The sequence below is a fragment of the Leptinotarsa decemlineata genome, unplaced genomic scaffold (genome assembly GCF_025532065.1).
Source record: "Leptinotarsa decemlineata unplaced genomic scaffold, Ldec_3_MD MMD2_tig00000035_RagTag_RagTag, whole genome shotgun sequence".
NCBI classification, from domain to species: Eukaryota; Metazoa; Arthropoda; class Insecta; order Coleoptera; family Chrysomelidae; genus Leptinotarsa; species Leptinotarsa decemlineata.
The window spans coordinates 1,810,446-1,837,642 of NW_027412540.1; the positions used below are offsets into that span (position 1 = coordinate 1,810,446).

Consider the following 27,197-nt stretch of genomic DNA (forward strand, 5'->3'; position numbering starts at 1 on the left):
GATTAGACAATGAACTTTCTTTGTTCCAAAACAGGATTGATCACAACCCTGCATTCACAACAGCAGTTGATTCATTGTCAAGTAAACTATTGAGAATGGCTTAATAAACTGAAATCAGTCATAACAAATGACATTTTAGTGGAAATTAGACAAAAGTCATTTTCTCTATCCTATATTTAATATGAATTTCCACAAAAAATAGCAATAAATAACAACCTACACTAACCAACTGGTTACTGTCTCATATGCTAATTAATGGAAAATGAAATCGGAAAGAAAACATGTAGATTTGAATTTGGTTCATTCATTGTTCAGACTTCCATTGTCTGTCAAAACCTTTTTGGAGAATGCAAGTCCGAACCTCGAATATTCAAGAGTATTACAGTTCCAGTACTTTGGGATGTTTCTCAATGTTTTATAAATCAATAGAGATACGGAAAACCAAGAATAGTTTTTCCGATTGTGTTAAAATTTTAGAAAAAGCTTCCTATAATGCAGAATAACTTCGAAAATGGACATTAATTTATTCACAGTCAATGATATTACAAAAATTAAAGGTATATATATATGTACATAACTACATTTTTTTGTCATGGTACAAACGACTCTCTCTAGTGCCTTCCCTCAACAATATTATAACGACTCTGTACCCGTGATGGAGTATTTGCCACTGCAAATGCAGTCTTTTTCACATCATTAAATAAACTCCTGATGCTGGCGTGGGAATCCAGCTTCTCAATCAGAGGCATGGTATCCAAAGAATTAGCTGGTTTCTTGTCCTGGAAAAAACATTTGAATCAAATCTGAATTTTAACTAGTTTTCATTGTTCAAACACATTTTTTCACTAATACAAATGATGATAAAATCTATCTGAATAGAAAACAAATTGGCGAGTTTCGAGGTATTACATCACATCAGTGCACAAATGATCTGACCCAAACAGCAAAGTGCCTGGGACTCGATTAATTTCAACACTGCTCAACTGCTGTTAGAGTTTTGGTATATGAGATGGTTCTTTTCCGTTTGGGGCTTTGTTCACGAGATGGAGCTGTTACTAGTGAACAATCTTTCTTAGATGAAGGTTTCATACATGCAGCTGAACAGCGCTGAAATTGATCGAGTCCCAGGCACTTTGCTGTTTGGGTCAAATCTGCACTGATGAGAGGTGATAATTCGAAACCAGTCTGTAGGTGATATACTTGAATAATTTCAGCACTGTCCTGCTGCTGGATGAACGAGAAACATCAGCAGGACTAATCTCTGTGAAGTATCTTGCATAAATGTCTGTCGGATATAATTCAATATCCAGCGTGGTTTTATCCGGGGAAGTAGTTATTTTCCGGTAGGCATCCGGTAGTTGGGAGAGACGAATATTTCGAGATTTTATTTCGAAATATTTATTTTCTAGTACGTATGTATCTCTCCTTGATACAGTCTTCAGACATAGTCAATGATACCGGAATGGAAACACATATTGTACGACAACTGAAAAATAGCTCAAGTATAAATAATATCAGAAAACAGTAAGAGAAACATTATTGTCAAAAAATTCATTATTGTTGGGACAAGAAAGTTGTGGAAGAAGGGAAAAAATCTGTAGCCTTAGATTTTCTGGAAAAAAATTAAGTTTTGCCTTCTTTTATTTGTAACTTGTTAGTTGAAAACTGTTAATTTTTATGCATAAATAAGTCCAGTGGAAAGTGGATATTCCAACCTGTAATTTCTGTCACTTCCTGATCACTAATTGTAAGTTACTGATTTTGGGTACATAATTCTAAACCTATCTAAAATTATAGGAATAGGCATAGTGGAGTATTGAATTATACGGAAAGGACATTTTTCACATATTTAGGGACGATTTTTGAATTAAAAAATAACCAATAGCCAAAAAGAATAGGATTGTTGAGTCAAATTTCATTTTGTGCATGTGAAAAAATGGTTTGATAATGTTCGTCATCCAGAAGACAATGGCAAAACTTTTACATCGTTAGCATTTACCGTTATTATGATACGTGATTTTAAAACTGCGAGTAAGTCGAAAGCTAGTGTGGCGTCACAAGATATGTGCGATGGTTGGAACGGGGTCAGAATCTTGGCTGATCAGTGTTGTCAAAGTGAAATAATATATTCAATGTTTATATGAAAATAGCTGTTTCAGGAGGACTTTCTTTCAGTTTGTGTCTGAAAGTTACTTATTTGCATGATCTACACATCCATGTATAGAGTTACTTATTTTCAAATCGATTACTTCCTTCCTTTCTTTGGAAGATTCCCTCATCCCATTTTTTTTTTGTATCAAGATGGATAGTAGAAAGCCAAACACTTTCTTTCCCAAGAAATAATATATTCTAACTACTAGCTTATTCTCAAAAACTACCAAGTATCTGAAACGTGTTGATATCACAAGCCATTAATATTTCCATTGAGGTTTTCCCACATCTAATAACTTTCAAAAATCTTAAAGTTTTAGTTCTTTCAGTGTTTAATCAGAAGTCAATCAGAAGTGAAAAATACGATTTATTGTTTAAGAAAAATGAGCTGGTATTGACCTGCGAGTTAATTTATCACTCCCACTTCCGGTTTTTGTTGGTATTTTTAAATTTGATTCATTTTCCAAACACAATTCAAAACTTCGCGACATGCTATAGGCCTCCTCAGTGATGATAGGCTAAACCACGATTTCATAGTTGGGTTCAGTTGTCTTGCAGTGTAAATTAAGACAAAGAGCAATTTCTCAATCGACCGTCTATGTTGAAGCTTGGCTTTGAAACATACTACCGTTGAAACCATTGTTTATATGCGTCCATGCTTACTTATACTCAATCCTACAGCCAATCAGCCTAGCACCACTGATTATGACAGGTTGAAACAGTGACCTCTGGTGCTTGATCATTTTTTGACTCTCAAGCATTAAGAAATCCTAACCTATGCCTCAAGAAGCAGGATCAGTAAAAGATCTTGGGTATGATAATCATGAATATTTTTAATCTCTATTGATTCCATAGTGGGATATATTTTATTATTTACAAACAACTGCATAAAAATGAGAACTTTTAATTTATAAATAAATCTAAGGTCAACTTCATTTTGTTAACATCTTAACTTGAAACTAGTAGTTCAAAGTTGTATAGTTCAATTCTAATTTTGGAAATCAGTGAAAAACAAATTGACTTCAGACGCTTTAGAGAAGTATGTCTGATTTTATAAAGTATCCTTATGATAGGTTCTGATGAATGAATAACATCAATCTGGCTATTCCCCAAAAGGGTTTGATCTCTATGTAGACCTACACAGTAGTAGACTAGATAGTTCTAGTCCTAAATACTAGTGATTTGACAGCTGTTGACTCACTTGGCCTTTTATTAGTGAACATGAATGATTTTTAAAAATTCAAAGTAAACTTGTGGTTATTTAAATATTTATTTGTTTTAATTAATTGTATATCTTTGTTGAAATATATCAAATTTGTATCATCAGTTGATAGTACTATTTTCCAAATGGTTGAAATTGAATTGAAGAACTATCTACAGTGCATTGTGGATAATTAGAAAACACACATATTATTTCGAAGCAGGTTAACGAATTAAAAAATTACAAGTAAAAAAGTTGTTGATTTGTAGTTGTGTGGTAGTGAATAAGAAATTTATGAGAGACTGATGGTTGAAAAAGAACTGACAAGCTCCTGGTTGTAATCTAATCTCAGATTCTTGGAAGAAAATTTTCAAATTCTGTTAAAAACTAATAATATCGTACATGGAAAATTAACTAACGCAACTAATGGTTCTATTTTGTTTACCTTAGTTGGACGTCCTGAAAAATAATCATCTGGTACTTCTTGCAACAAAGTAGAGGTATCTAAGTCACCAGAAGGAAGGTCCCTAAAAGAGCTATGGGGTTTGCAAATATAGAATGGGTGCTGAGGATCCTCACTGTTGTAGATGGTAGCCATAGTATTATCTCCAATATCACCTATGTTTTCTTTGTTATTTCCTCCACCAGGAGTGTTCAAAGAATAATCTGAAATGAGTTGATAGATAGAATTAGGACTCTGCCATAAAATGAATCCAATGAAAATAATTTTTCTACACATTTCCTGATGATGCCAACTTAATGAGTGAAACATGCTTTATTTTTATGGGTAAAGCGATTGTTCAAGTTTATTTGTACTTTCGGAATTTTTTTATATGTAAAGGAGAAATAGTCACCCAGCATAAATTTGCCTTTTTGACAATATACTATACTTATGATTCTCCATAAGCTTTGATTGATAAATTTTGAAATGCCAATTTAATAAACTCTAAAATGGACAAATTTTCCCAATTCAAACTTTGATTTTTTTTTACGGTGCCCCTCCTTATCTTGGACATTGTATAATAGTCCTGATCATACATTTTTCTGGAGTTCAACTTCTAGGACTTGTTAATGTAAATTGTAAATAGTATAAACATATATAGTGTCCCAATTTGGTCTTCTTTATTACTGGAGATTGAAAGCTGATTCAACAGGAAATATTTTGGGCAATTTTGCTTTCGTCTAACTGAATTTTGCTGAAATGATATATCTTATTTTTAGTTTCATAACCTAACCTTACTTCCTATTCTAACCTAATTTAATAAATGATAAAACTGGAACTTCTGGCTTGGAATGAATTCAAAAACAAGTACTTTTCCTAATCTCTAAAAATGCGATCCTCTTTTCAGCGCATTACACTTCCGGTGATTGTTTTTGAATTGAACCTAACGTGATTTTTGATGCCGCATTTGGTAATATGCCAAAATCTACAGGACATAATGACACTGAGCCAGATGGTAAAACAAAAACAAAGTCCTGTCAGCTGTTTTCATGAATTGGTGTGGTTTCTTGTGTTTTTAGTGAGTGAAAGTAATTCGTTATACTTATTCATAAGTTTTTCATGTAAATTGATGGATGTAGCCGTTACCACATAATAGATCATCATGAAAATTGAGAAATAAAACTTCCTATGTTTTTATACTGCTTGTATTTGTAACTAACGTTACTGCAGTTTCGTCCTATACGAATATTTTCAAACGAATACAATAAACTGAAATGATTGATTATCTGCATTTTGTTTACCTGTAAAAACGTGGGTACGTTAATTTGAAAATTGGCTAGTAGACAAGATCGATTTGATCATCTAGTAGCTTACATTCGCAATACTTATGCTTATGAATTCCCAAGGATTCCAAATAATTGAGTTTCCAACCCTTGCTTGCTAAGGCTAACTACAAAAATAAACTGCATTCCTGTTTCCAGAATAATTATAATTTCAAAAGAGTCAACTATCCACAACTGTATAATCAAATATTTCATATTGACTGTACCTTCTTGGAAGTTCTTATGACTCAGAAGATGCATCCACATATTTCTATGGAAAACTTTATAATGTTTTTGATCGCTGCTGTCCCAAGTATACAGTTGAATCCAAAAATAAATATCCTCCTTGGTATAATAGAAGCATTATTAGAGATTTGCGGGCTAAAAGCAGAATCTGGCGCAAATAGAAGCGTGAGTGTAATCTGTAGGCCTTTAAAGATTTCAAACATCTTCCAGCAAAAATAAAGCATGATATTGATGTGACATATAAAAAATTCTTAGGTGAAAGTGAGGAAGAAATACATATCAATCCCAACAGATTTTGGTCATTTATAAATAATAAACGGGGTAGCTTCAAAATATCACAAGTACTGAATTTTGAAGGTCAATTGCTGGAGGGGCCCTCTAATATCGTAAACGGTTTTGCCAATCTTTTCAAACAATCATATACCGTTTCTTCCCCTTTTCAACCAAACTCTGATATTGACAATAATCACTTTCTTGATATATCAAGCTTCAGTGAAAACGAAGTATACGAGGCACTAAGGTCGCTCAAGCCTAAAAAGACCACTGGTCCAGATGACATTCCAGCTTTCATCCTAAAAGATTGTGCACTTGTGCTTGCTCGTCCTCTATCTATACTAATTAATATCTGCTTAAGATCGGCTACAATACCAAGGATCTGGAAATCATCAAAAGTCTGTCCCATTTTCAAGAAAGACGAGATATTTCAAATTATCGGAATATCTCTATTATTTGCAACTTTGCAAAAGTTTTTGAGATTATGCTGGAGCGAGTTATATATCGGCGTGTTAGTTGCAATATAAGTATAAACCAACACGGTTTTATGAAAAATCTTTCAACGGTCACCAATCTTCTGACTGTTGGGTATTGCTGAATCTATTGACAATAGGGCCCAAACTGATGTTATTTACACATACTTTTCTAAGGCCTTCGACAGGCTTGACCTGACATTCTACTGAACAAACTAGTAGCCTTTGGATTATCTCCATCCTTAATCGCACTCTTTCAGTCCTATCTACGGGATCGAAAACGATATGTTCAACTCAATGGTTTCAAATCTACCGAATATAGTGCTTCTTCCGGTGTTCCACAAGGTTCAAATCTGGGACCGTTGCTCTTCAATATATTCATTAATGATATTGCAGATGTATTTCTTTTTATATGCAGATGATCTAAAACTATACTGCCTTGTTGAGAACATAGATGATTGTGTGAACCTCTCAGCAATGTAGGACGGGTTGTAGAATGGTGTTATCGAAAAAACTTGTCGCTGAACCCGGATAAATGTAAGGTCATGTCCTACAGTTTGAAAACAAATATCTTGATCTTTGATTATTCAATAGAAAACGTTTCCCTGGTGAGACCAGAAACATTTACTGATCTTGGCGTCACACTTGACACTGCACTATCATTTAATAGGCATATCGATAATGTTGTAACCTCCTCCTGTCGTTTGTACGGATTAATTGCACGTAACAGTAGTGATTTCAAAGAAACTTCAACCTTAAAAACTTTATTCTATGCTTTCATAAGATCAAAGTTAGAATACGCGTCAGTTGTGAATAGAAGCAATTCGACGACGATTTTTAAAACTGCTAAGCCTAAAAACCGATGGCATTTATCCTCCAATAGGAACAACCCATTCTGAATTACTACAAAAGCATAACTTTTGCAGTCTCGAAAAAAGGCGTGAATATTATAGTGTTGTACTAACCTATAAAATTATCAAAAGCATAGCTGACTGCCCAACATTACTGGAAAAGTTTAATATTTGCATTCCTAGAATCTGTTCCAGACACCCGAGTACTTTCTATATAAAAACATCTCGCACAAATGTTCTGGAGAATTCTCCGATCCATACCATATGTAAAGTGACAAATTCTGTTAGCGATAATTTAGATATATTTAGTTGCAAATTGTCAAATATAAAATCCCACTTCCTTAAATAATTGTTTTGTCACCTACAATAAATATAAAATGTGTAGTCTTTATAGTCACTTGATTGTATTGTTTGTAGTGTTTGTAGACTTTACAGTCACTTGTTTGTGATGTATTTATTATACTCTGTTATTTCCTGCTCTGTAATTGGGCTATGTTCTGTAGAGTATTGTATTACAAATAAATAAATAAATAAATAAAATAGTGCAAAATGTCCGTATCGTTTAGATTCGGGAATTTGTGGTTGTATTCCAAGGAATGATTTGAAAATGTCAAATCATTTTTACCGTCTGAAAGACTAGGTGAAAATGAATAGTTCACTTGTTTTCTTAGAAACCCATGAAGTATTATTATTGATGTAAAATTGATATAATATTCTCTAGGTAATCATAATTGAGGATGTACCATAGGTGTAAAAAAGTTGAGTAGATGCTTTGTAATTATGATCGAGTAAGTACCTGGGTAGGTAGTCTCAATTGTGTTCTTGTAGGGTATATAAATATTAGAGTAAGGAATGAACTTTTAGTGTGTAACATGTCGTGCGAAACATGTGAACTATTTTTTCAAAATAAAATTTGTGGAGATCAAATCGTAAGGTGTAGTTTATGACATTATCCAGATAATGAAACATTGAAAAACCCACAAGAACAGAAAGAAATATTGACTTTGCAAAAAATATTTTTCAGTCAATGTTTAACTTTCTAAGTTTCCAACATTCAAAAATCCCATAGGACAAACAACTTTTCATATTTGTTTCACTTTATGTGTAATTTCTTATATCGGATATCTTGATTGTTCTGAACTATCTACTCAATTTTTCTTATGGACGCAATCCTGAACTCTAAGTACAATGAAAATATTTAATTTTTAATTACTGGAATATGCTTGCATATGCTCTATTCCTGCAAAAAGTAAAAAATCAAAACGATTCAATTTTCCATAAGAGTCTTCCCGAAAACAAAACGAGATATGATATCTAAATTACACCAAGACAAATGTTGATAATCTGGTGGGCTTGAAAAACTTTTTTGTCATGCATTTTTGCCAGATGATAAAAAAATATAATGTCTAAATTCTGAAAACTGAAAATCTAGAAAACTAAGAAAGTTATTGTTAGTTTCAGAAAAAGCAATTTTTCAGTTTTATTGAAATACCTCCAAATATCGTACCAACTTTCTATCTTTCATAATGAGCGGGATAACGAGTGGGATCATCAGTTTGAGGCTATTGAGAAAATATATGGGAATAGGAACAAATGTATAAGACCTCGATCACACCTGTGGACTGAGTCATTTCAAAATTTGAATTTATTAATTATTAAATGACTGATTTAAATTCCAAATTATGAAACATCCAAATATATCCTATGATTTGAGAACATTAAAGTTATTATAGTCTTTAAAAACAAATTCACTATGTTTAAGAATAGTTCAAAATATGTAATACATTACAATATCATTTTTTTTTCATATTGTGGAAAATGAAAATCCCCAAAAAGACTGATAATTCATCGTTTCTTTCTTTATCTTTGATTTTATGAAAAAAAATCTGTTTTTCCGTTTCCACCTTTCGCACCCTACGCTAGGAACGACAACTCTCACAAGTCGAAACTTGTGCGAGCTAAGGACTAACGAGGTCTTACCTTACCTAGCACATGTTGAACGATAGGAAATTGAAATCGATAGTTTGGCCTTGCGATTCGTACCACCGGCACTGGTTCACACAGCGGTCAATTGAGTGAGTGGAGTAAACCACCCACATCAACTCAACCGGTTACCATCCCACCACATAACATAATTATCTGAAAGGTCTACTTACAGTGAATTGAGATTGAAAAAAAGTCTAGCAGGAAATGCTAATAACATAGTGATGAATGAATACTCAACACACCTTCCTTATCACTTTCTTTTTTGTTTGGCATAGTTTGAAATGGGCCGTTATGTAGCTCCGTCAACTGTTCATTAACAACTTCTTGAAGTTGAGTCATCTCTGTTCTGATTTCATTGATCTGTTTATCTCTCAATGCTAAAACTGTGACATATTTCTCCTTTTCAAGAGCGGACAGTGCTACTTGATGTCTGAGTTTGTTACATTCTAGTTCAATTGCATTTTTTTCTTTTTTGAGATCATCTATTTGTGCTTTGAGTTTGTCCAGTGCATCCACAGATTGGCTTTCACGTTTCGTCCTCAACATATTCAATTCACACTCCATACTATTTACATTAGATTCCAGTTTGCGATGCTCACTTTCTAATTTTTGCTGCTCAAACTCCAGCTTGCGTTTTTCCTCTTCTAAAACTCTGAGTCGTGGATTCAATATTTCATTCTGAAAAACAGGAGGAGAGAAAAGAGATATCGCTTGTGACTAATAAAATTCGTGAAATTTGGTCTATTATAAACAATTTGACTACAAAATTCCCTACTCAATCAATAATAAACTCAAACATATTTAATTATATCTTTTGTACTATAACTTAAAAATTGACTTCAAATATAAAGGCGCTAATAAATTCAAAAGAATATCTACAAGGTATGGCTTTCACGTAAGCAATACAGATATCAGTGATCATTAATATACCTTTAAGGAAATCAAAGATAAGAATTCTTCTGATGTATCTGTAAGAATATTAGAGAATTTATCAGACGAAGCATTATATATTCTAGCAGAAGAAATAGGCATATCCTTTGCTAGTGGTGTCTTTCTCTGGTGTTTGAAAACGGCAGTTATAGTGCCATTCCATAAAGGTAAAAAGTTGGAAATTCATTCAAATTTCCGACCCATTGCTTCATTCTCAACTACTTCAGGAGTGATTGAAAAAATGGTTGAAACGATATTATTGATATTCTCAAACCAACATAACACTCTCTATATTATGATTTAAATTTCTAATTTCTAAAAGCAAGTGGTGCAATTTTCAACTTTTTTAATGATAAATGATTTAATTATGTTGGCCTAAATGATGGAAGAAGCTATTGTAAGTTGAAGAATCGTTCCTCTGATCTTTCAAAAATTAATTGAGGAGTTCCCCAAGGATCTGTCTTAGTGACCTGAGTGAGATTGACATACGTGATACCACCATACTATGGCAAGAAAACGATGAAAACTTGTTAAATGAGCGCATCTTTCTGGACACAGAAAGATACAACTTGGTATGATTCAAATTATTATTGTTTCAATGAAAATTTTCATTTTTTTTCAAGTGAAAAACTTTATTCAGAAACTTACATAAAGACATAACAATTACTATAATGAAAATTATGAAACAAAGCCATTTCCTAACCAGCAATGATGCTGGTACCTGAGTTTCATTAGTGCTCTTACTTCTGATATAATATCTAATATTATATGAAATCAGATTGAATCTCCAATCAATTGCGTAGATGTCTGATTATTTGCACTATAATTGAAAATACCATCCAAAAAGGAATTGATGATTATCATTTGGTATTACTACTCAGTGTGTATATTTTACTTCAACACTTTTAAAATGAAATCAATGAAGACTTACATTTTCAAGCTCCAAATCAGCAATTCTCTTCTTGTAAAAAACAACATTGTTTCTTTCTGCGAGCAATTGCTTTTCCAAATTTTCTTTTTCATTCTTTAGTTCAGTGCACAGCCTTTCCATCTGCCTACAGCTGGCCTCCAATTTAATCGTACTCTGTTCCATGATTCTCTGCAATTTGTCTTTATCCTCTGTCGACACACACGCCGGAGTTTGAGTAACTTTTTCATATGTAGAAGTTTTTAGTTTTTCCTTAATAAAAATATAAAATATGAGAAATACCTAATACATTACTGACATTTTTTTTCAAGAATCACATTGCTTAGATGAACCATCTTAGAGAAATTTTATTATCAAATTAACTGCATGCATGGGGGTCTTTTAAACAACATTAAACACTTCAGCTTATTGAAGCATCTGACATTTGCATTCTTCAAGTAGAGTGGGCTGAGGTTGGATACTAAGAGGTTCATCATGTCTTCAAAACCTTAGTCTATTATAGACATGAAATGAATATAGAGGTTCCTGAAACTAGGCATAGGCCCTGCAGCGAGATGTTTAAGAGCCTTATGCATTTGCTGTCGGCATGTCCAGCATAGGCAGTCTCAATCTATATCCATAAACAGTCCTAAGAGTGCTCTATTACCGTATTTGGCACACCAATGTTTCCACACGCTTCGGAGGATATATTGAATTCATTGTGGTGAATGAGAAGTGTCAAATTTATTTGAAGTATTCATTCACCAGGCGAGACGGTAGCTGGTTGGGTTAGCGTGAATAGTTCGTTTCAGTTATTCAATAGACTGCTGTATAAACCGGTGGTTCGTGCCCAGAGACTGGACAATTGATTTTCACTGCCTATCATCCAACCAGTGCTAGGAATTACACTTAAAAAGGCAAGACTTCGTTAATATATTTCAACACTTTTTTAAACAGGTCAAGCTGATACAAGCAAATAAACCTGATGTAGACCTTGTTGACTACAGAAGTAAGACAATATTCGTTGTTGTCTTCAGCTTTGGTTGAGAAGAATATCATTGTAAAAGAGAAAGAAAAACAAATAAAATATGAAGACTTTCTCTTTGAATTTGCAGACTTTCTCCAGAACGCAAATTTTTTCAAGCTCAATTCAATTGTATGAAAATGCCCTATAAAACCAAAATCAATATTTTCCATTATTTTTTTAAATTTATTTACAAACTCTATAGACCATGGCCACTTACAGATTAGGAAAGGTAAATTTCACAAATAGATTTATACATACTACATACAACAAAATGACAAAAAAGTTAAAAAAATATTTAATGAGAGTTATACAATTTGATACAACCTATTTATAAAACTAGCAAGATTTTGAAAGAATATATCACAGTCATTTCATACATTATTATAGCCATTTCACATAGCATTTAATGGAGCATTTTGATAATAATTTGTTCTTGCCGATTACATATAAATTATTAAATATGACCATTCAAAGATGTTATTTATATCGTTTTGTTGATGTACACAATCTTCAACTGTTGATATTCTGAACATTTTTGAGTTATCTGCAAACAATAAGTAGCAAAATGATGTGATATTTTTTACAAGATTGTTGATACATATAATAAATAAGAAAGGAACCCTGGGGAACTCCAGACGATGCAATAAATGGACTGGACTTATGTCCTTTCACTATTACACTGTGTTTTGGATTGAATAGACATGAACTTAAAATTTTATTAGGTTGGGATGAAAACCAAAATCATATTGGCCATGTTGGAACTGTGATATTTAAAGAGAGTCTCGAAAAGTTTGACTGGTGCTAACAACACTACCACCGGCATGTGATTAATAATATTGGTTTTTTCACCTTTTTTGAAGACTGAAATAAGCTTTACTTCTTTCCATATGTCAGGAAATATTTTACTTCTCAAGGACAGGTTAAAGATAGTTTTCAAAGGTTATAACAAGAAGTCGACAAGATCTTTGAATATAAATGGTAGTATATTATCAGGCAAAATTTACTTTTTCATCTTTAAACTCCTAGCTGCATCGATTAAATCATCATGATCTATGTAGTGCAAAGATATCAATTCAAGACTGGTATTATCAGTAAATGCTAAACCATCAATACAGTCATTTGTATAAACTGAACGGAAGTGTTTTGCAAAGACACTAGAAATATCAATGTCATATGAATATTCAATATCGTTCAAGTGTTGCTGAACCTTAATTAAATATAATGTGTGAGCTGAATTAATGTCGTTTTTCAATTTCCCTCTCAAATCACGAATTTTCTGTGTTAATTTATGTCTACTGTTTTGTCTACATTTTAACCTTAGTTTGTTTTTTTACTTTGATATATTTTATTGTTTGTCTGTTGAACCATGGGGGGTACTTTTTATTTTTCTTGCATTTGGAAATACAAATACCAAAAATTTCATTAATTTTACTTTTGAAGAAACTCACTGTAAAATTAGGATCCGTAAATAATTCTAGACCACACCAGTCAACATTAGCAAATCGTTTCATATTCTATTGTGCTGTTTACTATCCAGAAAGTTTAAGAAATTCAGGAATATTTCTACATACGTGTCCCTCACCAAGTTTGAGTAGTACTCATGCAACTGAGGTATGTTAAAATCACCTATTATTAGATAATAGAAATATAAAAATAGCAAAAGTTTAACACTATTTTCTTATTTTATAAATCAAAAACCCTGAAAATGGCAAAGGTCTAACACTACTTTGTTCTTGTAGAAATCAATAAAACTTACTGGTTTGTCACTCAGAGACTTCGAAGAAGTTCTCCTAGGAACCATATCTACAGCTTGTTGTAAATGAACTGTTGAAGCCACTTCAGGGGGTACTCTCTTCAAAGCATATTGCATATCAGCCACCACTTGTTGCAAATTACTGTCATCTAGAAAATATATTTTTTACACAACTCTTTAGATTCACCTCATATTTAAAGTTTTTATCAACCTGGTAAAATAGCCTGAAGTTGAAACTGCAATTCCTTAGCTAGAAAATGTAAAGTTCGTAGAGGATCAAAATTGCCAAAGACAGAAACTTTCTCTCCACTTTTTTGTTGTTTTAGGAGTTGGGCCCACGGTTCCCTGTCCACTGTTGTTGATCTAGACCTTTGTCTGGGGTTGGTTGTTTTAACAGTAACTTCCACAAAAGCAGAATCATCTGTGTATTGCGGACCAGATCTGGTAGGACTCTGAGAAAGTTTGGGAGAAGGAAAATTTTGTTGTTTTACATTAGATTTGATTTTCGACAGTTGGTTTTGATTCACTGAGGATTGTTTCCTTGAGCGGTCTCTATCCTTGGAGTTTGCACTATTGGGAGTTGAAGATTTTTCTCGGTTGAGAAGTCTTGCCATGTACCGTTCACAAGCTATCGTTTCAAGATTTATGCTATTCGAACAACTTTTCAGCCTTTGTGTCATGTTTTACGGATCTCAACACTTTTAAATTTGAAAACAAACATTTAAAAATTCGAAATCTTTTTCAAAGTGACAAGAGAGGTTAGAATGAAAACACTTGTTTTCATAAGTTCCAGTGCCCGCCAGTACGGTCTGCAAACAGAAAATGCATTCATTTCATTGGTTGTTTCGGTTGCGTTAGGTGTCAGGTCAGATAGATACACTATACACTGCTTAACCGTTAACACAGGCTACACAGGGCGATGAAATTTTTTTTTCGATATTTAATTAGGAAATACGATCGTGTATTTAATTAGGAAATACGATCGTAAAAGAAAGTAAATGAGTATGGAAATATTCTATTTTTCGTACATCTTTCACCAAACACATTACCAGTTAACAATTTTATGATTCATGTCGGGTAATCAGATTTTGAAATTTTTTATAACCTTCATGTGCAGTTATTAACTTTCCAACTAACATTTTGGATTATTTTCTTAAGGACCAGTATCGCAAAGGGGCCCTAGCTTAGCGGAAATCCAAACCTGACAAGGAAATAAAGAAATAATATGTTGGATATTTTTTAATATTCTAGATTCTCGAAGTGAACTAATGATAGGTATAATTGGTAAAATATATCAGAGATGTATTCATTAAGATCAAGACAGTAGTCCTATATTCTACGATTTCTACAAATTTTACGAACAATAAACCTTCCTTTACCTTTTATGGAAACTTCAGATAATTTCTAAAGAGATATTGCGAAAAACGATTTATTCGATTCTCAATAAAGATTGGTGAAATATTTCAACTCGGATCAGCAAGGCGGTCCGAGTGCACTCACTCACCATAACTTGAAGAACGGCTAGAAAATAAGTGAAACTAATTGCAATTGTTGAGACCGGTAAATGACAACAAGATTTTAGAGGCCCTTGAAAGATTAAATAATCAGAAAATGTGAAATGAGATCTATGAATAGCGAAAAACGTCACATTCTGAACAGCGTTATATGAAAATGTTTGATAGTTTCTAGACGGACATATATGAAAAACACTTTATCCAATTCGCTCTAATGCCCAAATGTTGCTGTATTGAACCGGTTTCATATACCAAAGAAATCCAGTGCCAATCAATATACCTTTTAGAGAACGTTTACAGAATAAGTGACAATAGGGTTTCAGACGCCTCTAAAAGTTGAGAAATCAAAAATGTGGAATGAGATCTATGAATAGCGATAAACGTTCCAGCCAAACAGCCCGTTGTACATCTCGATACGAACCAAAATACACCAATCCATTGGTGTGTACAGTAAATTTTCTCTTCCTAATTAACGTATCCACTATGTTTGAAGATTACCCGTTACTTTCAGCTATCTCTCTAATAATTTTTTTCTTTATTTGCTGAAGGGGAACGTGACCGCCTCCTTTAATATCCTGGGTGGTCGAGCCAATTTGGGACTGGGACTGGGACTTGATAAATTACCAGTTTTTTGGCTTTCTTGCAAAGTTGTTCTGGGAAATTGAATCTTGACCCTGTTCTTAAAGCTCGACTTTCCTCTAAAATATTAATGACAGCTTGTAAATTGTCACCAATACACGAATACTTCTGCGTTTTTATGTATTTACTCGGCACCTAAAAAAAGACATTTTGAACTCAATCCTATAGCGGAGATAAGGTGATAATGGCGGCCAGGTAGCCATTTCTTCCAGCGACATGTTCAGTGTTACACCAATTGTCCCTGCTATTGCAGTGACGTGTCGTTTGGAATAGTTGAAAGTTATAGTAAAATTGGGAAGCCTCGTGACTTATCTATTGGGTCGAAAAACATGTTTGCAAGGATATTCGTGACACTATATAACTTGGAAACCTACCTTCAAGTATGCAAGTTCCTGATAAGAGCACGCGCATTTTTCAAAAAAAATTAATTGTTTTATACATCCAAAAATCAACAGGAATCTGAAGACACTTCAATGAATATAATAACTTTTTGATAACTGATAAGAATATCTGACGACCTGTGATATTTATTTGAAGAGCGACTACTGCTGTTTGGAGTATTTTAGTTTTTCCGACAATGAATACTTCTTATACGGCGCCGGCGTTTAATTATTGCTCAAAGCCTTTTTTATGACGTTATGAATTCCGCAGAATTATCTTAGTCGTTGCGGTGGTCTCTGGTGAATCTAGTGACTTTTTAGTGAATTTAGTGATGAAATTAACAAGTCGAGCCCGCTATTTACTTGTGGAAAATGGTCATTTCGATCCTAGAACTGTCAAATCTACTCTATTTCAGCTTGTCAAATGTAGGAAGAGCTTTCTGAATTCCATTATGGTCCCTCCCACTAGATGAGCTCTCGTTAGAAGACTATGAGAGCGACAGAGAGAGAGAAAGAGAGATACAGAGAAAAATAATTCTCAAGTGTCTTCTTAGATTTGATAAGCTGTACATGTAAGTCTCCAGAGGGAGTACAAATCTATTACTATTTGCGGTACATACAAACTTTTAATACTAGTCCGTTATTGCATTCATAATATGAATATGTTCATGTTAAAGAAAATAAAAAAATTCACATTTTACCTTTATGATAATTGGTTTGTAATCATTGCTGAACAAATGTTGCATTGATTTGTTTATTACCTAAGTTTTTTAGATGTCAAACATATGATTTTTAGAATAATGGATCCTCATCTTTCAAACCCTTCAAGACATTACTACCCGAATCTTTACCGAGAATTACGTTTACATTCAGAAACGGGCGACTCGATTTACTTCAGACAAAAAGTTGAACGTAATACTGCATCTCTACCTCTTTTTTTTTCGCTAATAATTTTTTATATATCCTACATTTTTACAAATTTGTTTCAAAAATATTTTGGTGCGTGATTCTCATCTATCACTCAAGAGCGGATTTAGTTCTAAATTTTGGGGTGCGAGGTATTTGCTGAATTCTGGGGAGGGTTAATTTTCAGAAGGAATAATTATGCAAGTATGGAAGATTAAACTGAATTAGACATAGTATTGTCCTTATTTATATCCTTGATACCCTTGCTAGGAACCTGCGTCTTAATGTTTTCTAACATGTAAAATTAATTTAAGACAATTAAGACCCTAAGGTACCCTAAGACCCTAAGACCCTAAGACCCTAAGACCAATTAGGTACCTAGCCAGAGGTATCTAGGGTATGAATAGAGACAATACTGTATCGATTTAGTTTATTCTTTCTCTTGAAGATGATCACTTGGTGATTGAAACACGTGTCGAGGTGTTAAAAATAACGGTTTGGTGTTGGGATTAAATTCCAGTAATAACGATTAAACGTCACAAAAGCGAAGAGTTATTCATTACCCAGAGCAAAGCTGATCTAAGAGATATAAACAAAATATCCTTGGCTGATTTTCGAAAGTGATAACGCAAGACTTCAAAATTTCATCGATTCATTTCCATTTTTTAACGAAACACTTAATTATCGAGCAATATCATGGGAGTAAATAGCATGTGAAAATCAGGTTTGCTTCTGAAATATCTCCTAACAAATCATCCGGAAAATCAAGTAGGCTCCTAAGTCGTTACTAATGAGAACAAATCCAGAAGAAATATCAAGCTCAAATATTTTTGTAAAAACGTGTTGATAACTGTGTCACATTTTTGTGGAAACTATATATTTTGGTTAGATATCTGTTTATCAATAAAATTCAAATCATGTCGAATATCTGACTCTAAATGTGTTCTTTGGTGCCAATTATACAAGAAATTATTTCACTTGGTATAACTAAAAATGTTGAAATTTTATGCCTTGACCTGGTAGTTTCGAACGAGTTTCATAAAGACATATATAAACACATCTTCGATTTTCAATTCGAAAATATATTTTTTTCAATTCCGTTATTATTTTTGGTACAAACTAACTGAATGGGCGGACATTAAAATTAGATTGAAAAAGTGGAAAGGTGAGTGTTGGGCTCTTATTTTGTATATATACTTTGATTATTACACTTGTTCAAACCATATTGTGATAATTTCTACTTATCAACTTTTATTCATTGTGTCCTTGTTATCAATATATATTTTACTAACGATCCGCCCTGGGTTCACAAGGGTGCAATGCTGATACTGAATATACATATGAGTGCGATCGCTGCTAATCATAAAAGTGCTACTAAAGGGCAAAGCGCCGTCTTCGACGCGCTAATTATTGGCACGAGCCGCCGGCCCCCTTGCCGGTACCGCGGCAACCGCTGTGTACCTGCTTTTTAAATCTGTAATATCTTCGAAAATATTCATTTAAATCACATGGTGTGAAGGGACACATTGATCTATATTGAATGCACAATGCATTTGAGGTACTTAATTGGATAAAGAAAAATGCTGTACCTATTGCTTAAAATAACTTCGTAAATGAGCCATTATTTCTCGAGGATAAAAAAATGTTTATTGTGGGTCATCCCTAAAAGATAGACATACGCCGTAGCCGACCTTTTTGTAGACCTTTTCAAGGTGTACAATAGTGTCGAACATTTTTTGATCTGTCACTTAGGGTTCAGCCAGCGTTTGCAATGTAAGCGCAAAAAATGTGTTTATTTACTCTATCTATTAAAAAAAACCGCATTACAATCCGTTGCGTAGTTTCAAAGATTTAAGCAAACATAGGGGCAGACAGTGGGAAGCGACTGTGTTATATCCTATGTAGTGATTTTTCTATATTACCAATAACGTTATCACAACACTTCGTTTAGAAATATGGCTTAGGACATTACCTACTCTACCTTCTACATTACTAGTGAACGTAATAAGTGAACCCTCTCACTTTAGTTGTCAGCAACATCGGTCTATTAACGACGGCGTTGCCAAAAAACTGAGATGACAATTGAACATTTCCAGTTTCTACTTATAAAAGTCAATTTGAATTTTTCAAATACCAAATCTTGTGAATTGATTATTGCATTACTGAAAAGTTTATATATTTCTCTAATTAGCCTAGTTTTACTCTAATATGTGACTAGAAGGCAGGTCACAAAATACTTGAAACGTTGATTTTTGCACTTACTGAAAATCACTTTTGAATTCAGGGATTTTTGCGAAGAGGCAGTTGAAAGAAAAATCTTCTCACTGTTGCAGTACGATTTTATGAAATCAGTAACCTCATTCATTCTCATTAATGTGGAAAATGCTCGAGGAAATAACAAAACATATCAGAAATGATTCTAGATATATTTCAGTGTTGAAAAATGTGTTCATTCTTACATTGAACATTTTTCAATCATATGAAATTTCCTGAAATCAGAAAAATTTCTAGTAGATTGTGGCAACGCTTCCTCGACGTGTACGGCGGCGGCGACGCCCATCGCCGCCGGCCTTTGACGTCACTGTAACTGCGCGCGTTACCTTGGCAACTGCCGACGTCACTTCTCTTGCTTGCGCGAGATAATGGTTTGGATTTATCCTGGTTGGCCCACATATCCGCTTCAGAAATAGTTCAGGATGTTCAGGTCGCTCTGATAGCAGAGGCATTAGATGATGACTTCTTAAGATGATTCTCCTGAACTTTAGTTTGTAGATCGAGACTCTAGTGGGAGTATCATGATGATTTGATATAGTGGAGCCCCGTTTTCGATCGGGCGAATCGGTTGGCTTCTTAATCGGCATAACTCATATTTCTTGAAGTAATAGATTTAGCTAGAGAAAAGGAAATTATAGATTTTTGATGGCGAATGTATTGTTTTAGAGTTAGATATAAAATAACCATAAAATATAACGGTTTCGGTGAACTAAATCGATGATACTAATTTTAGCTTAGGCTCTATGGGATATTTTTTATAAAATATATTGAACGGATTTTGATAACGATAAAAATGTGTGTGAACAAACGTTTCAGATAGTTTGAAAAGTAACGCTCAAACACATTATTCGCTCAACAAACAATATTATTAAAATTGTTGAAATATATTAGTTTTGATATTTTTTCAATTGAATATAGATACAGGTTGATGTCATCACCGATCTTTTGACGTAAGATTACCAAGGGTCTTGCAAAAAATATTTTATTAAAAATTGAATTATGTGTGTAGCATGTATAAACATCTACAAGGGCACCGAGATTCCGAAATTCATTCGTACCTAACGAGACACAGTGATTTGATAAGGCTTCAAAAACACTCAACCTCGTTTATTGTTTTTTGAGAAGTGTCTGTCTTTTGAAGGTGCATTTTTAAAATAATCTTCCTCTAGTAATAAGAGGTGAAAAAAAAGTTTTTAATTAGCAGAACAGTAGAATATTTGATGTCAACATTGGGACTGATAATAGATGCAAATAAAATTTGACTTGTATATATTCATATTCATTTAAATTACTTGCTGTAAAGGGCCATATTGATCTATATTGAATGCACAATGTATTTGAGTTACTTAATTAGATAAGGATTAATGCTGTATTGCTTAAAATCGCTTCGTAAATAAGCTCCTGAAAAGTAAACGATAAAAAATGGTCTTTGTGGGTTATCCCTGAAAGATAATGATATCTCGGACTTTTTTTATAGACCTTTTTATGGTGTACTATACTGTATATATTATTTTAATCTATCTCGTAGGGTTCAGCCAGCGTTTAAAATGTAAGCCCAAAAAATGTGTTTATTTACGACATCACATTGGAAAACTCCAAAATTTTCAGTGTTTTCCTACTATATTATGCCTGTTATATACCTATAAACCTTTCTCTAGACGTACAGTGTAGTAAGTTCCTTTAGATAATTTGATTTACAGCGAGTCTCCAAGTATGCCCACTCGCTTTATGTCACAGTAAATGTTCGAAACGTTGTTTGATATTTTGAAGCATTTTCGGAGTTAATTGTTGACATTGTTTTTTTTGAGAAGAGGTCGCCAAAATGAAAAGGTTCGTAGTGAACTGTCACATGGATGAATTCCTTATAAAAATGATTTGTCACACTTGGTTCTTTCCGTATTCAAAAACAAAAGCTGATAGTCACTTGATATTACAAATGTACTTTCTACATAATCAATATTGGAGAATGGGTTATTGAAGTTGATATATACCATCTTATATAAACCATCTCTATAAACAGAGAATATCTAACGACAATTTTTTCAACATGGAATTCCGTTTGGAAAAATCAAAAATTCATTCCCATAAAATCAACGACATATCAAATATCATTTATAAAAAACTCTCAGGTTTTGTTTGAGTAACTTGGAAGAAAAGTAACATATCAAACCCTTTGAGACGTATTATTTTCATCATTATTTTTTTTTCGAATACAAAAAACTCTTGATAGTAAATATGGTATCGTAAACCAATACATATTGTTCGTAGAAACATTTTTATATATTTTTTTCCATGTTAATTGCATCGATAATGAAGAGATTTCCATAAATGATTTTTCAAATATATTTTGATAATCTTTACTAACAAACTTACATTGAAAAATAGTAACAGGCTTTTACGAAGTATCTGTGACAAGTGCGAAAAGTGATATGATGGTATCTTAGAAAAATATTTCGAGAATTCGAAACTTTTTTATTGCTGTTTTTGTTCATTTCTTTTCCAGAGACTTGACGTCTTCTGAAAACACTATATCGGTTTACTCCTATCACTTTCCTGACACTCATTCCCACAATCTTGTGCCCTGCACTAGTTGGTACAAGTTTTTGTTGGATGTTTGTCATATTCCTCTTGGCAATTTTGGCATAATGTAGATTTCAATTGATTGCTGGTCTCCTGTTCTCCAGTTCCTCACATTCAAAACATTACAAGCTAACAAACAATAACTGATACAAATTATTGCAAGATTTTCACTATATAGGGAGTTTTGCTATACGATAGCTTCTTCGAGCGAAAATTCATTAATTCAATACATTTTTGTTTGAGTAAGATTTTGTGAAGCAAAAAAAATGCGTTGTTTGAGGAAGACTTCGTGTAGCAAAATACGCGTTGCAGTTTTTGTTAAACCTATATAGTAAAAAACTTGCAATGAACTGTATCAGTTATTGCTAATATGGATTTTTATCAAGTATTGGCTAGTTTTATCCAATCCATTATCTGCCCATTTATTGCATCGTCTGCATTCAAGCTCTCCGTTGTACAGCTCAATTTTATTATCAGTAGATAACAGATTTTTATTAGGTTGTTTCAGAAGTTCTGTCCGTTTTAATATCATGTGTCTTTGAAGTTCCAGATCTCAATAAATATTTATTCTATTGTGTCTTTGTATACACTGATCGTTAGAGAATTTTGTACTCTATACATTGATGCTGTACATTTTCCCCCAAAATTGTTTGGCTTTTTTCAGCTTATTACTACATGATGTCATTGAGAAATTTTCGGCTAATTTTTCTCTACGAATTCAAATTGAACCAAAGCGCTGCTGAAACAGTCCGAAAAAATAATCAGGCATTTGACAATGATAATGTCAATGAACATATTATTCTACGTTGGCTTGCCAAATTTAGTTCCGGAGATTTCAGCCTCGAAAGAAATTATTGACCTATAGTAATCCAGGACGAGGATTTGAGGATTCTGGTGGGGACTAACCCATCACAGAAGGTGCGTGAGATGGCGGAAGAACTGGGTGTCAGTTTCCATGCGGTATTAAAACGCATTGGAAAGGCCAAAAAGCTAGAAATTTGAGTGCCCTACGTTTTGAACCATCAACAGATGTTGTCACGTTTCGAAGCCTGTTTTTCTTTGCTTTTGCATAACCAAAACGATCCTTTTTTGGATGGGATCGTTACGTGTGACGAAAAGTGGATCCTCTTCATCAACAGGAGACGTTCAGAACAGAGGTTGGACACCAATGAGCCACTCAGGCACTTATGAAAAGCAAAACTCCACCAAAAAGACCATGATTATTATATGGTAGTCACGGGCCTAACTATAACTTTCTGCAACCGGGCCAAACCATCACAGCAAAGGCCTATTTTGAGGAGATCGCCGAAAAGAATCGAAAAATGCAGCCGGCACTGATCAACAAAAGAGGTGTGATCCTGCTCCACAACACCCATCCCCACGTTTCACAAATCACCGTCGGAAAATTGAACGAAGTCAACACTTGACTCAAGTTCTTCATCTCGTAACCCACATAGCAATAGATATTCCAGGTATATTTCATGAATATACATTTAAGGATATTGTATTATGCTATGAATATGCCATGGATATATATATCTTCTGGAGAATATTCCCTGGAAGTGCTCCTGGCGAACCTTTGATATATTTTAAGAATATTCCTTGGGAATATTCTTGGAATATCTTATAATATTCTTAGAATATCTAAGGTATATTCTATTAAGAATATTCCAGGAATAGAACCCGAGGAATATTCATAAAATATTCAGGATATTCTTAGTTTATTGTAGGAATATACAATAGAGAAACACCATAGAATATTCTTTAAATATATTTTATGAATATTCTAGGAATATTTGGAATATTCCAAGAATGTGACGAGTAACCGCTATTAGGCATGTATATATTGCATTTTGATACAAGATTCACACAAGTAATAAAACACATAATATTCATAAACAAATATATTTTAAAAACAATATACACTGAAATATTTGGCGTTTCAACCAATATTAAAAATAAAAAATCTAATTCAAAATATTTATTCACTGAATAAAATATTCCTGAATACTGTCATATTACAAATATTAGAAATGTATTCAAATTAGGATGTTCCTACTCTCAAACAAATGTATACTAAAAAATATACTAAAATTAACAACTCTGTGAATTCATCAGCACTAATTAAAAAATAATAAATATATCATTTCATTGAAAAAGAAAAAGTGTATTACATCAAGAAATAGGTTAGGTTAGGTTTCTCACTTAGAAAAATAAACCCACAAATGAAGTATTTGAAATGAGTGGTATGATGGGTTCTTCAATGAATTTCACTTACTTAAAGTTATTCAAACTTTGCTCACCAGAATAGTTTTTCTTATATTTGTCCAACAATGCATCAGCCAGTGTTTCAATAGTAATACCTGGAACAAAATGTACATTAACGTTCATTATCACTATTTGAAAGTGGCACAATAAAACTGGAATAAAAATCAAATAGATATTTTTCGCATAGGTTACTCATGAACATTTACAACATTTTATGACTTGGAGAGCAACTTGCATTGTCTTGTTGAAAAGTAATCATTACGTTTTCAGTTTACTATCGATACTATTGCATTTTACTTACTTTTCTTGAAGACTGAATAGATGCAACTCTCCTGTTTGAAGATCCAAAATCAAACTATTCGCTGTACTGCAAATTGGACAACCCCAAATTATAAATGGTACACTGAACGTGACAGAATTATACTTTGATAATAACACCAACACATCATGCATTACACACGCGAACCTGCCACGTCAACCGCCATGTTGAATCAAATGTCGAATTTAACGCAAACGCAAATGTACCATGCATTAAGGGACAGCCGCTTTCACAGAGCTTATTCGACTGTCGCGCGCTACACTTCAATTGACCAATGAGAAACGTTTACTCCAATTATTCACCTCCCCATTTCTCTGTTTCCAGGATTTTTCGCTTTGTAATTAAATAATTTCAAATACAAAAAGACAAATAGGATGTGAATTAACCAATTTATTAATGCAATTGGTTCATTTATTGGCCCATTCAAATTTTTTTGTCGTTTCCAACAGTTGCTGTTGGAGCAATTCATCCAGAATCTTTGCGTTGAGTTCAAAAACTGGTTAACACTATCAGGGTTATATACATTAGGTTATGCATTCGATTAAGATCTTCAAATATTTTTGTTTTTAATAATATTGAATTATTTGAATACGTTATTAAAAGATAATTCAAAATTCCATTGTATAGAATATTCCAAAATATACCGTGGGGACATATTCTAAGAATATACCATATGGTATATTCGATCGACAATATTCTTAGAATATTCAAGGGAGAATAATCCATTTATAGACATTCTATGCACATTCTTTCGGGAATAATCCTGCCATATTCATTCAAGCATATTCTATGAATATTCTAAAGGTATGTATATATTCCAATAATATTCTATGAATATTTGGAATATATACGTTCGTTTTATGATATACAGGGAATATTCCAAGAATATCTAGTGCTGTGTGGGAATGTTAATAAGAAGATGTTTTCAGAATTATTTTCTAACTGCCAATAATAATAATGATTCAACTGAACTACCATGTAGATAGAAAACCAGTCCAACTGACTACTTCACTGAATGATTAATTGACAACTTTCCAAAACTGAAATGAACTAACTTGTATCAAGAGAATATTTGAACAATAAAATTAAGTAAGCTAATATCGTAAATAAAATTTCACTGTATTTTAATAACTACTTCAGGACCTATATATGGAGTTGAGGATCCGCAAGCTCATCACATTTTTCAATGCTTATGATTCCTTAGTCACTCAGTATAAATTCAATCTATTCCCAGCCAACCAGTTTTCTCAGTTTTTCACAGAATTTCCAGATCAGTCTCGTTGTGCAGCCTGGCTGTTTGTGAAAAGATGGAACAATTCATTTGGGTGAGGTCTTGAATTAATGTTCTTTGCCTTTTGCAAAATTGCATCCTCTTCAACCTGAAAGACTAATGTGCATTGGCTGAGTAGATAACTGAAGCTCCCGTCCCATGGTCGGTTGTCGACCCGTTTGTATACTAGATGTTCCTGCAGAACATGTTCTCGGGATAACTACTCACTCTTCACTCTTCTCGGTTTAATCCTTCAATCGTGAAGTTTTTATCGAACATACATTTTGGTGTCATGTGGTCTGAGAAAATTTTATATGTTTTTTCCTCCACGTATTTCAAAATTTATGTTCTGCCCGAAACTTCTCAACTAGGTGTAATTTCCAGTCTGCATTGGAGCACTCAGCACTCCCCCATTAATACCAGATGTGAAAGGTTTTCAGCAGCTGGTTTTCATTGCGCCCGTTATTCTCAAACAAACAAGTCTTTGTACCCTGTTTAGTTTTTTATTATAGTGGTCGTTTGCTTCATCTTTGGCCACCAAACCATAGATGCAGATGCAAATACCATTATATACTAGTAGAGTGGAAGCAGGCTCACTCTCCTTAAATCTTACTGATGGTTTATTGTGATTTCCATCATAAAAAGTTTAGAAAACCGCGACAAGTGTTTTGCTGTTCAATAACTTCTTTAACATATTTTCACCGTAGTGTACATAACACTTCAATTATCCGATGGATTGTATGTGATGCATTGCAGAGAAGTTCAAAGGATCATACTGGATAATATTTTTTGATGACTGCAATCTTTCAGAAGCTTTTTGGTCTAACATTGGTTTAGCTGTAAGTGTAAACTGCCCAGAACACCGACCAAATACTTGCGAATAGTTTTAGATTTTCAAACCTATATCAGAATAATATTGTATACAATAGCCGAAGCATTCTGTTAGATTTACTATTTATGCATTTTGAAAGTTCAAAAAGAAAATCGATGAAACATTCACGTTTCTATTTCCGATTACTCCAAAGCAAACTATGCTGCTATTAACGATTATTTGGCAGGAGTTGATTAGATAAATTATTTATGAATATTACTGGAGATTTTTCCCAATACCAAACCGTTATTTTAACACCTCGACACGTGTTCGATCACCAAGTGATCATCTTCAAGAGGTGTCGAGGTATTGAAATAAAGTGTCGAGGTGTTGAAATAACGGTTTGGTATTGGGAAAAAACTCCAATAATATTCATTACTACACCAAAGGTTCCATCACAAGTAAATTATTTATGTATGGATGATATGAATATTGTTGTTGCTCAGTTGTATGACGTTGTCTATTTAGGCGATGTCACTCTTCATTCCTATCAAACTAAGAAAAACTAGTTCGTTTCCTGTGTGGTACCAACACAAATTGAAGATATGTATTCTCGGCAGGTAGTTTGGTTCACTTTACGGAGTTCTTTAATTTACGGGCACTTTGTAAATATT

General features: G+C 33.4%; 1 protein-coding gene and 1 long non-coding RNA gene across 3 annotated transcripts in view; one reads left to right on the forward strand and one right to left on the reverse strand.

The window, feature by feature from the left end:
- The window catches only part of LOC141480963 (uncharacterized), a 193,500-nt gene that overhangs the window by 71,771 nt on the left and 94,532 nt on the right, over positions 1-27,197 (forward strand). The gene's annotated exons all lie outside the window — the stretch shown is intronic.
- Positions 509-14,371, reverse strand: LOC111513323 (uncharacterized). 2 transcript variants are annotated; one of them, XM_074171719.1, is made up of 6 exons: positions 13,774-14,371; positions 13,566-13,711; positions 10,807-11,055; positions 9,545-9,623; positions 3,798-4,018; positions 509-779 (listed from the first exon to the last, which is right to left on the reverse strand). In XM_074171719.1, the coding sequence occupies exons 1-6, from the start codon at positions 14,240-14,242 to the stop codon at positions 612-614; spliced, it is 1,332 nt and encodes a 443-aa protein (XP_074027820.1). In that variant the 5' UTR covers positions 14,243-14,371; the 3' UTR covers positions 509-611. The 2 variants fall into 2 exon arrangements, with proteins under 2 accessions (XP_074027820.1, XP_023025294.2); XM_023169526.2 differs by having other exon boundaries at positions 9,188-9,623.

Bases quoted from the DNA above. Each gene is read 5' to 3' on its own strand.
- LOC111513323 (XM_023169526.2), bottom strand. From the start codon at position 14,242: ATGACACAAAGGCTGAAAAGTTGTTCGAATAGCATAAATCTTGAAACG. The intron at 13,712-13,773 runs GTTGATAAAAAC...TATATTTTCTAG, and splicing joins ACTTCAGGCTATTTTACCAG to ATGACAGTAATTTGCAACAA. The intron at 780-3,797 runs GTAAACAAAATA...TGTTTTTTCCAG, and splicing joins TTTCAGGACGTCCAACTAAG to GACAAGAAACCAGCTAATTC.